Source organism: Apodemus sylvaticus, chromosome 2 (genome assembly GCF_947179515.1).
Source record: "Apodemus sylvaticus chromosome 2, mApoSyl1.1, whole genome shotgun sequence".
NCBI classification, from domain to species: domain Eukaryota; kingdom Metazoa; phylum Chordata; class Mammalia; order Rodentia; family Muridae; genus Apodemus; species Apodemus sylvaticus.
The window spans coordinates 52496705-52508891 of record NC_067473.1 but is presented as its reverse complement, the minus strand read 5'-3'; the positions used below and the strand labels follow the sequence as shown (position 1 = coordinate 52508891).

Below are 12187 nucleotides of genomic sequence, written 5' to 3'. Positions count from 1 at the left end.
CGGGAGCATTGTGACTGCAAAGGCCACCTTTGTCCCAGCACAGTGGGGAAAGGGCACTGGCACAGTAGCAGCAATCATGAACCAAAGGAAGTGGGTCCAGAGCTTTGGTCATTTGTCTTCCTTAACTCCAAGCAATGAGGTAGGATTAAACTGGGAATCAGTGCTGCAACTTTAGATCTGTCCCTCTCTTTCTTATTAACAAGATAGGAATCAACCTATTTACTTCCTAACAAGGGCATTCTGCTCAGTTCTCTGTGACTCATCTCCTTTTGTTTTGTTTTAAGTTCAAGTCAGCCAAGGTTAAAAAAAAATCGGTCTTTAGGGACCTTAGGAAGACAAGGTCAAAATGTTTTGGAAATTATGTTGTAGAGAAGGCAAGGAAACTGGATACATAACCATTGAGGATGAAATTACTTTTAAAACCTCAAGAGGCTCGGAAGGGTTTAGGTGGAGGAAACCCCAGAACTGTGCTTTACCAAGCCCAGCTGTGTTACAGGTGAACTGGCTGGGCAGAAAGCCAGATCTGCCAGAGAGGAGACCAGCCTCTCCCTCCCCTCCCCCAGGCTCCTCTGGATCAACTTCCTGCAAGGCTCAAGGAGAAAGCCTCAGCCTAGAACCTAGACAGACCGAGAAGACGGGAAGAGGTACTTGACACGGGGACAGTGGGCCTTGCACAGGGAAACGTGTCATCAGCCTTGCTTGGAGAGCAGCCCAGAGCCCTGGACTTTCAGGTGCGCTTCCTGATTTTGCAGAGATGGAATCTTCCCATGGAGACAGAGTCCCAGTGGGTCCCAGCAAAGGCTCGACCAGTGTTCAGTAAATAAGGCTCACATATGCTCACCGGCACTGGAGTCATCTGGGTCATTTTAAACATGCATGCTGTTGGGCTGACAGGCTTGATCATTTTCCTTGTGTGTCTTGGGGGACCTATCTTTTTAATGTCCATGTGTACAAAGCTATGATGAACTGCTAAGTAGCTAGAGAAGAGATGGGGAAGAGACTCTGTGGTTTGTGGCATGAGAAAGGTATTCATACCCTTAATTAACCATCCTCAGAACTGAGGAAGAAATGGAATTTCCTCCCCTTAGACACACCACAGGGGAAGCTGAGGAAGAAAAGGGCTCGGCTGCGTCCAGCCTCTCCTACACTGTCTTTCAGTGCGCCCAGCCACTCATCTTCCCAGCTTCCAGGCAACAGACAACACCGGGTACAAACCACAGCAAATTTATTACTCAATATCCAGTTCCACATCATAGCACCACCCGGAGCCCTCACTTTCCTCCCCCCAAACCTGGCCCCAAGGGTACACCCCAAACAGAAAAAACCCAAAAGAACAAAACCAAAACAAAATTAAATCCAGATCCCTGCTCCTCCCCTGGAAGAGGGGGCCTTGGCCAGGAAGCCCTTCCACAGGTCCCAGCAGACAGGAGAGCAGAGCCCTCTGTGCCCAGAGAGCAAGGCTCCAGGCTCCAACGACAAGAGAGAGAGCATGCAGGCAGGCGTGGGAGCAGAGGCCTGTCTGTGGGGAGGAAGAGTGGGAAGGAAGGGCACTGCCTGAGGAGTCCGGGAGTCTGGTCATCCCGGGATGCACGCGGGAGCTTCCGGGCAGCAGGGGCCTGCCCCTGGCTGGCTAGCGCTTTGACAGCTCATGGGACAGCCAGTCCAGCCCATCATACAGGCCTGTGCCTTGGGTGGCACAGGTGGCCTGGACGTACCACTGTAGGAAGAAAGAGAAGGAAATCATCAGGGAAGAAGACGGGTACCTCTGTCCAGCCGGGCTCCCAAGGGAAGCCTGGAGCCCAGTGCGAAGGGGACACGGTCCTTACCGTGCGGCTGCGCAAGTGCTGAAGCCCCAGTTTGTCCGTCAGCTCGCTCACAGGCATGGCGTTGGGCATGTCCTGCTTATTGGCAAACACCAGCAGCACCGCGTCCCGAAGCTCATCCTCCTGCAGCTGAGGGGAGAAGGGAGGGTGGGACCCCGTGGTTCAAGGCTCCCTAGGTTCTGACCACACTGGGGGGGGGGGCACCCCTTTCCAACTTCCAGATTCTTTGTAGGAAAAACACAGTGCACTGTGTAGTTCATTGCTGAACATAAAGACAGTTATAAACGAGCTCAAAACCCCTAAACCTTACCTCTAGAGGAAAAAAACCCCAAATTTAAGAACTTGTTCTAAGCAAAAAAAAAAAAAAACAACAAAGATTCCAACAGAAAACAACAAACAATGTGAGATGCTTTTTCTCTTTAGCATAGATAACCCCTCTCTCTTTCTCCCAGCTCCGTAGATACAAATGGAAAGGATTTAAATTAAAAAGTCCTGTCTAAAGTGGGTAAGATACTACTTATCCAGTGCCACGAGGGAAAACCTCCTGCCCTTAGTGTACTGGACTTCCAAACCACCACAGAGGTCTCTGTCCAAAAGCCAGGGGCTCAGTTCCCAGCGCTGAGTATTTACCATCTTCTGGAGTTCATCAGCCGACTCCTGGACCCGCTCCCGGTCATTGCTGTCTACCACAAAGATGAGGCCCTGGATGGGAAGGAAGAGAGAAAGCAGAAGGGATCACTCCTACCGAGGTCCCACCCTCACCTGGCCTATTCTCACGTCTCCCATCTTGAGTTGTATCAGCCTTTCTCATCTGGTAAACTAGTAAGGGTCTGCAGAGATCACCGGGGGAGCGAGCTAAAAGCCGTGTTGTTGAGAGCTACAGTAGACAGTATTGGCCCCAGAACTCTGTTTCCCAGAATAAGATGAGGGTGAGTTCTTAAGCTTAGCAAAGGTGAGAGTGGTGACAGCCAAAGACTCAGCCAACAACTCAGTCCTGGTCTAACGCCCTCTCCCAGGGGTGGTCCCCCCACCTTCCAACCCAACAACTCCACCTGAGTGTTTTGGAAGTAGTGCCGCCACAGAGGCCGGATCTTATCCTGGCCTCCGACATCCCAGACTGTGAAACAGATGTTCTTATATTCCACTGTTTCCACATTGAAGCCTGCAGAAAAAAAATTTTTTTTGAGGGGAGAGGAAAAAAAAGTCCTGAAAGGAACTCATTAAAACCACTCCGATCTCTGCAAAGCACACAAACCCAGAAGGCAATGACCAACAAGGCCAAGGGGAATAGCATCCAGAGGACCGGAGGTCAACAGATAGGCTAGGCTCATGGTCCACGCCTCAGGCACCATCAGGCGCTTAGAGATACGGTGACCCACTTCTCAAGTAGCCCTATCTGGTGTCTGGGTTAGGAACAGATAAGCGCTTAGGCAGAAGTGGGAGCAGACCCCGACGAGGCTCAAAGCGACATTCCTGCTTCCCCTTGCCTTGTTCCGGACTCACCTATAGTGGGGATGGTGGTGACAATCTCTCCCAACTTCAGTTTGTAGAGGATGGTAGTCTTGCCAGCTGCATCCAAGCCAACTGCAACGGAGAGGGGGGCAAAGAATGGAGACGGGAGCGAGGGAGCCCCCTAGAGACCAGGGAAAGGGAGAGGCCTGGCCAGCTGATGGTGATGGGGGCGGAGAGCAGGAGCGCCTCCAGGTGCGCGCTGTTCTCCACCTTCCGGGCCTTAAGGGCAGTCTGGGTGGCGAGTGCCAACTCCTGCCCCTCAAGTGCCCGAGGGGAGAGAGGGGCTAGGTAGGTAGGGGGCCCGGGAAGGAGGCCGCGTTCCTTTGAAAAGTCGTTTCCAAGGGCGGAATCCTCCCTTCTTAGCAGCCGGGCTGGGGCGGAGGAAGCGTCACCCCACCCAGGCCCCAGCTCCGGGTTTCAGGCCCGGGGCCGACACTGCAGATCCTGGCTTGCACGGGAGCGCGGCCCCAGAGGCTTTGGCGGTGGGCAGTCTCGGGGTCAGGGTACCAGGTGAGCGGGGCTGGAGGGACGCGGGGGCGGGAGGGCTGCGGCGGGGCCGGCGCCCCGAACGGGCCGCGCGCTCGATCTGCCTCACCCATAAGGATCCGCATCTGCTTCTTCCCGAAGATCCGCGAAAAGAGCGCGGACACCGTGAGGCCCATGGCGGGGCCCGGGGCGGGGGCGCGGGCAGGGGACGCGGGGCGAGGGCTGGAACCGGCCGGCCGCGGGGGGATGGGGCGCAACAGCAGAAGGAGGAGGCGCCGCCGCCGCCGCCACCTCCGCGCGTCCGGGTCCGCCCGACGTCACGTGGCCCCGCCCCTCCGGGCCCGCCCCAGCCCCGCCCCCAGGCGCGTTTACGGAAGAACTGAAGTCTAGTGAGGCCTGGCAGCCTGCTGGGGGCCCAGAGCTTGGAAAAGGGATTGTTCTGGGTCTCCAGTGACTGCATGACTTTGCTTTGCTCTTAAGTCACAGACTTGCATTCCTAAGAAGGAATCGAAAAGTGCATTTAAAAGATTCTCAAAGTAACTCATTGTCTTTTGTTTTGAAACACTATGTCCACTATATAGCATGGGGTGGCCTGGAACTTGGTATGTTGCCGAGTCTAGTCTTGAACTCACAGAAATGCAGCGCCTGCCTTGACCTCCCGATTAGATTTTTATTACTTCAAGCTCGTTGTCTGTCACTTTTATTTTCTCTCTCTCTCTCTCTCTCTCTTTCTCTCTCTCTCTCTCTCTCTGTGAGTGAGCCTCCTCACAGACTTGGTATCTTCATAATGTCACCAGAGTCTTCTTTTGTTTTTAGCCCCTCCCCACTTTTATTTCCTGTTCGCGTGTGGAGGTGTGTAGAGACCTCAGAGGACAGCCTGTGGGGATCTGTTCTCTCTTTCCACAGTGTGGGCCCTGGTAATAGAACTCTCAGGTCATTGGGCCTGGTGGCAAGCGCCTTTACAGCTGAGCCGTCTTACAGACCCCACAAGAGTCTTCATGGTGTCCTCTTGAGATGAAAATCTTTCAATGTCTTGTCACCCAAGAGGAAATCTAAATGCCTTTAAGCTGGGACCTATCCTTTGCTCCGGCCTCATCAGTGGCCACCCCTCTCCCACACCGTAAGCTTCCTGGGCGAGTCGGGTCACTGACCCCCGAGGTCCCTGGAAACGGTTCCACTTTCCTTGGCGCTGGTTTCCCACAGCTGCCTTGAGCTTCGCAGTCTTCACTCGTCTTTCAAATTTCAGATCGTTTCCCCTGAGAGCCTCTGTCCTTCCGACACCTTCCAGGTGCCTCATCTCTTTGATACCACTTCGATGATACCCACACGCACTAGTGTGAGGGCAGGATCTGCTTGTGTGCACGTCTGCTTCCTTGCTGTTAGGGGTTTCTTGGGGCAAGGCCATGCTTCTTCAATGGCACTATCTGGCCTAGCATCTAGTATGTTGAGAGGCAGGCTGAGATAGGATTCCTAAACTTACTAGCTGAGTGACATTGGACATGTTACCCCTCTGTACATTTTACTGTATGTTCCAGTAAATGGAAATTGGTGCTAATGATATCCTCCGAGCAGAATTTTGCAAAGACTAAATAGTAAAAACTCCTGTGACACAGCCTCCACCCCAGCATATGCTAGAATGCAAGAAGGACCTTATGGCTATATAATGCCCCTCTTACTAAGTAGAACTAAGGAAGGGAGCTATGATGCTTTATGTTAACTAGGTACTGGCCTCATTTTCCTAGTATGAGTCCTAACTGTTGCCCCAAATGTTGGACATTGCCCCAAATCGTCTGCTGCGGCTTTCAGCTAGGTTTTTGGGGCAAATGCAGTGCGACGTCGCCCCCTGTCGCTCTCTGGTGGTAGCTTGAGGGCCAAGTTAGACACCTCCAAACCACTGCTCAGGTGCTCTAGACTTTTTTGCTAACTATACCTGCAGGTTACCCCATCTCCAGGCCACCAGCGTACTCTGGGTGCGGAAGCCCCGCCCATCTCACGGCCGCTGGGGGCGGGGTCTGTGGCGTTTTGCTGCCGTCACTTCCAGTGGACCCGGAAGCGGTGCTGTCCTAGTTGTTGGGAAATCACGATGGAACCGGGCTTAGAGTAAACCCTGGGCTGATCGTGGGCGGAGGGAGGCGGGTCTAGGTTGCGGTGGCCAGGGGAGCGGCTAGGGCGGAACAGGCTCAGGGCCTATACTGGAGAGCCTTGGCTGAGTGCTCCTGCTAGGCCAGCGTCACTCCGCCTCCGGGTTGGAACTGGCTCCCACCTTCGGCCTGGCTCCGGCAGTGCTTTTGCCTGGCCACCGCGGCCCCTCATCCCGCCCGGACCGCTGGACGGACCGGGTGTGTTGCCTGCAGCCAGACGATTCTCTCTGCTTCACTTTCAGCTGTCTTTGTGGCCCTATCCAGGGCTGCAAGAACGCTGACGTGGAGCAGCCTACTCCAGAACCCCCATGGAGAAGTTTGGGATGAATTTCGGGGGCGGCCCAAGCAAGAAAGATCTCCTGGAGACCATAGAGACACAGAAAAAGCAGCTTCTCCAGTACCAGGCAAGGCTCAAGGATGTAGTCCGTGCCTATAAAAGCCTGCTGAAGGAGAAAGAAGCTCTGGAGGCCAGCATCAAGGTTCTGTCCGTATCCCACGAGGCGGATGCAGGCCTCTCAGGTGTGCAGCCTCCAGGTCTCACGTTTCCTGATTCTGTGGATGACAGGTGCTCCACTCACAGCGAGGACAGCACGGGAACTGCCGCTAGCTTGGATACCGCAGCCAGTCTTACAAGTGTCAAGGGGGAATTTGGGGTTGAAGATGACAGAGTGGCCCGTGGACCACTTCCTTTAAAGTCTGAAGAGGCCAGCGGCTCGGAGAGTGGCGTTAGCAGTAGTAGTGGGGATGGGCCGTCAGCGGGTAGCGAGATGGATAAAAGAGTGCATCAGCTGAAGACTCAGTTGGCCACTTTGACTAGTTCCTTGGCTACGGTCACTCAGGAAAAGTCCCGTATGGAGGCGTCTTACCTGGCCGATAAGAAGAAGATGAAGCAGGATTTAGAAGATGCCACTAAAAAGGCAGAGGAGGAGCGGGGCCGCCTGGAGGGAGACTTGAAGGGTCTGCAAGAGCAGATAGCAGAAACCAAAGCCCGACTTATTACGCAGCAGCATGATCGAGCCCAGGAGCAGAGTGACCATGCCTTGATGCTGCGGGAGCTACAGAAGCTCTTGCAGGACGAGAGGACCCAGCGCCAGGACCTGGAACTTCGGTTAGAAGAGACCAGAGAAGCCCTGGCAGGGCGGGCATATGCAGCTGATCAGGTAGAAGGGTTTGAACTGCAGACCAAGCAGCTGACCCGTGAGGTCGCGGAGCTGAAAGGTGAGCTGCAAGCCATTCGAGATGAGAAGAACCGACCAGACCCCCGGCTGCAGGAGCTCCAGCAAGAGGCTGCCCGTCTGAAAAGCCATTTCCAGGCTCAGTTGCAGCAAGAAATGAGGAAGGTAATCATTCTCATATCCTTCAAACAGTCATTTTAACTTACATAGAAAACATTAGTATTTTCTTAGTTTTCTCTTTTGGTCATTAGATAGCTGTAGTGCATTCCCTTGCGTGCATGTGTGCGTGCCTGAGTGTGTGTGTGTGTGTGTGTATGTTTCATGTGACAGGGTCTTACCATGTAACCCATTCTGCCCTTGAACTCATAGAGATCTGCCTGCTTCTCCGTACCAAGTGCTAGGATTAAAGGCACCCCTCTCTTCACTTAAGGCAGGGCCTTGTTCTAGTCAAGGAATGCCTGGTGCTTGTTACCTTGAGTGCTGGGATCCACGTCTGATTCCACGTTCCCAACATTCACACTAATATTTGATGCCAAGTGAAAAATCCCACCAGTAAGTCCTAGGAAGTCTGGTTTTGTGTGATGTCCTTCTAACTGGATGAGGGGGGAGTTTTGGAGTATTTCTGGGTTCAAGCCAGATAGCCCTATCAAAGCCTCTGGGTGTTGGCATCTTACCAGCTGTGCTGTCTGAGGCAATATAGTGTGACAGCTATGTAAGGAAAGCTTGTGTGTATCCTAAGAAGTGTGTGCTTATAGGTAGGCTGACTGGAGGAAGCAAAGGGGGTTTTCCCTGAAGAAATGTCTTGTGTATGCACTCCGTTGAGGCTTGCCTGTTTTAGAAAACTGTTTTATAGTGTTCCCTTTCAACAGAGAGAGGGATCTAGGTTGGTTTTGAATTTCTAGGAATGTTGGGAAAGGGAAAGAATATTACACGGCTTCCTTAAATGATTTGGAAAGTGCGTGGCTAACAGGAACATACGTTGTATTCAAGCTTAATGAAAAATGGAAAACTATGGTCGAAACAGTACACATACAAAGGAACTTCAGTTAACCCCCAGTTAGCACACGTTCCGGGTCATCCCAAGCCCCCGCTCACTTCTCTGCCTCCTCCCCTCCCCCACACCCAGTTGACTGTAGGGTTTTGTGACTCTCCTGGGCACCTTGTCACCTGTTCTTTGCTTTGCAGACAGCCCTTGCGGAGGACCAGCTGCGCCAGCAGTCTCAGGTAGAAGAGCAAAGGGTAGCAGCCCTGGAGAACCAGATCTCTGAGGTGTCCGAGCTGCTGGGCACCTACGAGAAAGCCAAGCAGAAAGACCAGCTGGCAATCCAGAAGCTGAAGGAGCGAATTTTGCAGCTGGACCTGGAGAACAAGACACTGGCCCTTGCGGCCTCTAGCCGGTCCTCTCTCGACATTCATGGAGATGAGTCCAGTCTGGATATCAATGTCTTGAAGGACAAGATGGAGAAGCTCAAGAGGCTATTGCAGGTTGCAGCTAGGAAAAGCCAGGTGACCCTGGATGTGGAGAAACTCTGCGACCCTGAGATAATGACCAACTCCGAGGCTGCTGATGGGGAAAAGGCTACTGCGCTCTACTACCAACAGGAGCTGAAGCAGCTGAAGGAAGAGTTTGAGCGTTATAAGATGAGAGCCCAGGTTGTACTCAAAAGCAAGAACACCAAAGATGGGAACCTGGGCAAGGAGCTGGAGGCAGCACAGGAGCAGCTCGCTGAGTTGAAGGACAAGTATATCTCCCTGCGGCTGTCCTGTGAAGAGCTTGAAAGCCAGCACCAGCAGGAGGCTGAGGACTGGAAGCAGGAGCTGGCCCGGCTGCAGCAGCTCCATCGGCAGGAACTGGAGCGCAGCCAGCTGGACTTCCGGGACCGCACACTGAAACTGGAGGAGGAGCTACATAAGCAGCGGGACCGGGCCCTGGCGGTGCTCGCCGAGAAGGACTTGGAGCTGGAGCAGCTACGTTCCGTGGCCCTGTCCTCTGGGTTGCCAGGACGCAGAAGCCCTGTGGGGGGAGTGGGCAGTGGAGGGCTTGGGGACCCAGCCGACACAGCTTCCTCAGATAGCTTGACCCAAGCCTTGCAGCTCGCTGCAGCCAACGAGCCCACCTTCTTCCTTTATGCTGAGCAGTTGGCCCGAAAGGAGGTGGAGATCACATCTCTGAGGAAGCAGAAACACAGGCTGGAAGTAGAGGCCCATCAGCTGCAGGAAAGGCTGCTGGAGGAGGGTGAGCGGCATCGAGAGGAGGTCGGAGCCCTTCAGAGCCACATCGAAAAGAACATCAGGGACCAGAGCAGGGAGGGAGCCAACCTGGAATATCTCAAAAACATTATCTACCGCTTCCTGACCTTACCCGACAGCCTGGGCCGCCAGCAGACCCTGACGGCCATCCTCACGATCTTGCACTTCAGTCCCGAGGAGAAACAAGTGCTAATGCGACTCCCGAGTGGTGGAAGCTGGTGGCCTTCTGGCAAGAGATGATAGATAACTTTTTTTTTTTACCAACTTCAGAAATCTCCATGCCTCTTTTATGTGGGAAGGGCAGGCTCGGATTCCTTCAGCCTCTTGCATTCTTATTTATTTCTTCACTGTGAACTCAGAGTGGTTCAAAGTAGAATGGGATTATCTCCAAGTGCCATTAATGCAACTGTACCCTTGGGCTCTCGGGATACCGCCAGTGTTGAGACAGCATCTTGTAGTGGTCTGTATGTGGAGCAGGTTGGGGAGAAAGGCTGGGGGTAAGAGGTGCAAGTTAGGGAAGCGGTGAGTGAGGGTCTTTATAAATAAGATATTTTCTTACGCTCCGGGCTCAGAGCTAGGAGGAAATGTGACTCCCAGGGGAGTTCATCTGACTTTTGAACATAGACTTAGGAGCTATGTATGTTTTCCGTCTCAGTCAGAATCTGGTCCACCTTTGTCCTAATTCTCTGGGGACATTAACATCAAGCTAGAAGGAGACCAGGGAGTTAGAAACAATAACGGTTTTGTCCAAAGGGCTGCGGAATAGTGAGTTCACCCCAGAACTTGGAACCTTGCTTCCAGGGGCCAGCTTAGCACTTTGTGCCCATCCCAGAGAGGGTCCCGAGCAGCAGTGTGATCTTAGAGATCTCCAAATTTGTCCTATTTGGGCCAGGACAGGATCGAAAATAAACCTCTCCTGCTTACGGCCGGCCGGAGAGTGAGTGGATGACTTTATGGTCTCTTCCTTAACATTGAGCTTGTATAAGAAATGAAATCTTAGCTTCTTTCAGAGCATTTGGTCAGCAAGCCAGGGCCTGCAGGGATGCAAGGAATTTCTGCCAAGATGTATTCCCAGCTGTGTTTGCTTTTGCAGGGACAGGAAAACTGAGGTAATTTGCTGCAGATTCGAAAACACTGTCAGGATCCTCACAGGAAACGCAAAGCTCAGCTGAAATACTTTGTGCCCTGTGGTCCTGGCAAGGGTTAACTCTATTCTTTTATTTTTTCTTTTGGTTAATTCTATTCTTTAAGGAAAGTAGCCCTCAGAGAACTTGGGTCAAAGCACTATGAGTTGCCCAATTCTTTTCTTCGATCAGTCTGCTCTTCCTGGTTATGAAGACCTTTGGACCTGAAAGACCAATGTTTGGCCATTTATATATCTTTTTGCTGTTTTTATTATTGAGATCTGTTTGGTGGGGGTTTGGGGTGCAGAAGTCTTTGATTAATGATGTTTTTGATGGGAGGAGGCAACCCGATTATCTGCATGAGCAGACTCCAGTGGGACAGAAGTGATGTCTTTATGGTGATAACAATGGTCATTAAACCTGAGTGACTTGAGCTGAGCTTCCTTAATGGTGATGTCTATACACGTGGACACAAATAGAGTGTGAAAATACATGGTGAATGAAAAGGCTCGATATATAGTTCCGTATATTGATCTCTGAGCTCAAATCCATATTCCATTATGTTAATCCATGAGCTTCACTCCAGGGAGGAATATCTCAGGGCGTTAACTGCCTGACGAATAACAAATTTCTTAGGTTGGAATTTGTGTGTGTGTGTGTGTGTGTGTGTATGTATGTATGTATACAGGCATGCGCGTGCACCCACACACAGCCATAATGGAAAAGCTTTCCAAAGGGTTTAGCGAGTGGGCTTGATGCCTCCATAATTACTGCTTCATACCCTAGAAGTAGTCTGTTTGTGAGTGCTGCTTTTTCTCTAACGTCAGGCTTCATGAGACCCCAGAAAGTTATCTCAGGACATCGAGCTAATAATCTAAAAATAGACTTCCTTCATTTCTTTATCTTGCTCCCTCTAATAGGATATCCTGTGGTTGCTGTTATTTCTAGGTGGTTCTAGGAAGGACAGAAAGATCTGTAACCACAGTTGCTTTTCCAGAACTAGTATTTGTTGAGTTTAAATTTTTAGTTTGTTCTTTTCATATATTTATAAAATGAATTTTACTCATTTTCTCTACACCTTCAATTCCTCCTCTCATGTTTCTTCCCCTCTCCCACTGGAATTCTTGTCAGCAAGTCCCCCTCAAACTTTCATGTTTTTGTTATGGTGTGAGGCCCAGGGAATTTAATTAAAAGGTATTTTTCAGCCAGGTGGTGGTGACGCGCACCTTTAATCCCAGCACTTGGTAGGCAGAGGCAGGCAGATTTCTGAGTTTGAGGCCAGCCTGGTCTACAGAGTGACTTCCAGGACAGCCAGGGCTATACAGAGAAACCCTGTCTCGGGGGGGGGGGGGGGGGGGAAGGTATTTTTTCTCTCTCCTTTTGAAAAATTAAAACAAAAACAACAACCTTTGTTTTTATGTGTATGAGTGTTTTCCCTGCATGTTTGACTGTTTCACATGTATACCTTGTACCCCCAGGAGTCAGGTTGTCACATCCCCTGGAACTGGAGTTACAGACAGTAACAAGTTCCCATGCAGATGGTTGGAATTGAACCTGGAAATTCTAGAAGAGCAGTAATTGTCTTTAACCCCTGAGCCATCTCTCCAATCCCTTAACTAGAGTCTCTTGCTCAAGTATTTCGACCATTTGGAAGTTTCTGCAGTAATCATGACCTG

The 12187-nt window shown here is 51.6% G+C and overlaps 2 protein-coding genes across 3 annotated transcripts; one reads left to right on the top strand and one right to left on the bottom strand.

Moving 5' to 3' along the window:
- Positions 1–1208: 1208 nt before the first annotated feature.
- Arf5 (ADP ribosylation factor 5) lies at positions 1209–4085 on the bottom strand. The gene is made up of 6 exons (XM_052173333.1): positions 3931–4085; positions 3327–3407; positions 2876–2985; positions 2454–2525; positions 1827–1952; positions 1209–1717 (listed from the first exon to the last, which is right to left on the bottom strand). Exons 1-6 carry the CDS (start codon positions 3995–3997, stop codon positions 1631–1633), a joined length of 543 nt encoding a protein of 180 aa, XP_052029293.1. The 5' UTR covers positions 3998–4085; the 3' UTR covers positions 1209–1630.
- Positions 3407–10944, top strand: Gcc1 (GRIP and coiled-coil domain containing 1). Of its 2 annotated transcripts, XM_052173321.1 has the most exons (3): positions 3407–3845; positions 6205–7302; positions 8323–10944. In XM_052173321.1, the coding sequence occupies exons 2-3, from the start codon at positions 6271–6273 to the stop codon at positions 9625–9627; spliced, it is 2337 nt and encodes a 778-aa protein (XP_052029281.1). In that variant the 5' UTR covers positions 3407–3845; positions 6205–6270; the 3' UTR covers positions 9628–10944. The 2 variants fall into 2 exon arrangements, with proteins under 2 accessions (XP_052029281.1, XP_052029280.1); XM_052173320.1 differs by lacking the exon at positions 3407–3845 and having other exon boundaries at positions 4121–7302.
- Positions 10945–12187: the final 1243 nt, after the last annotated feature.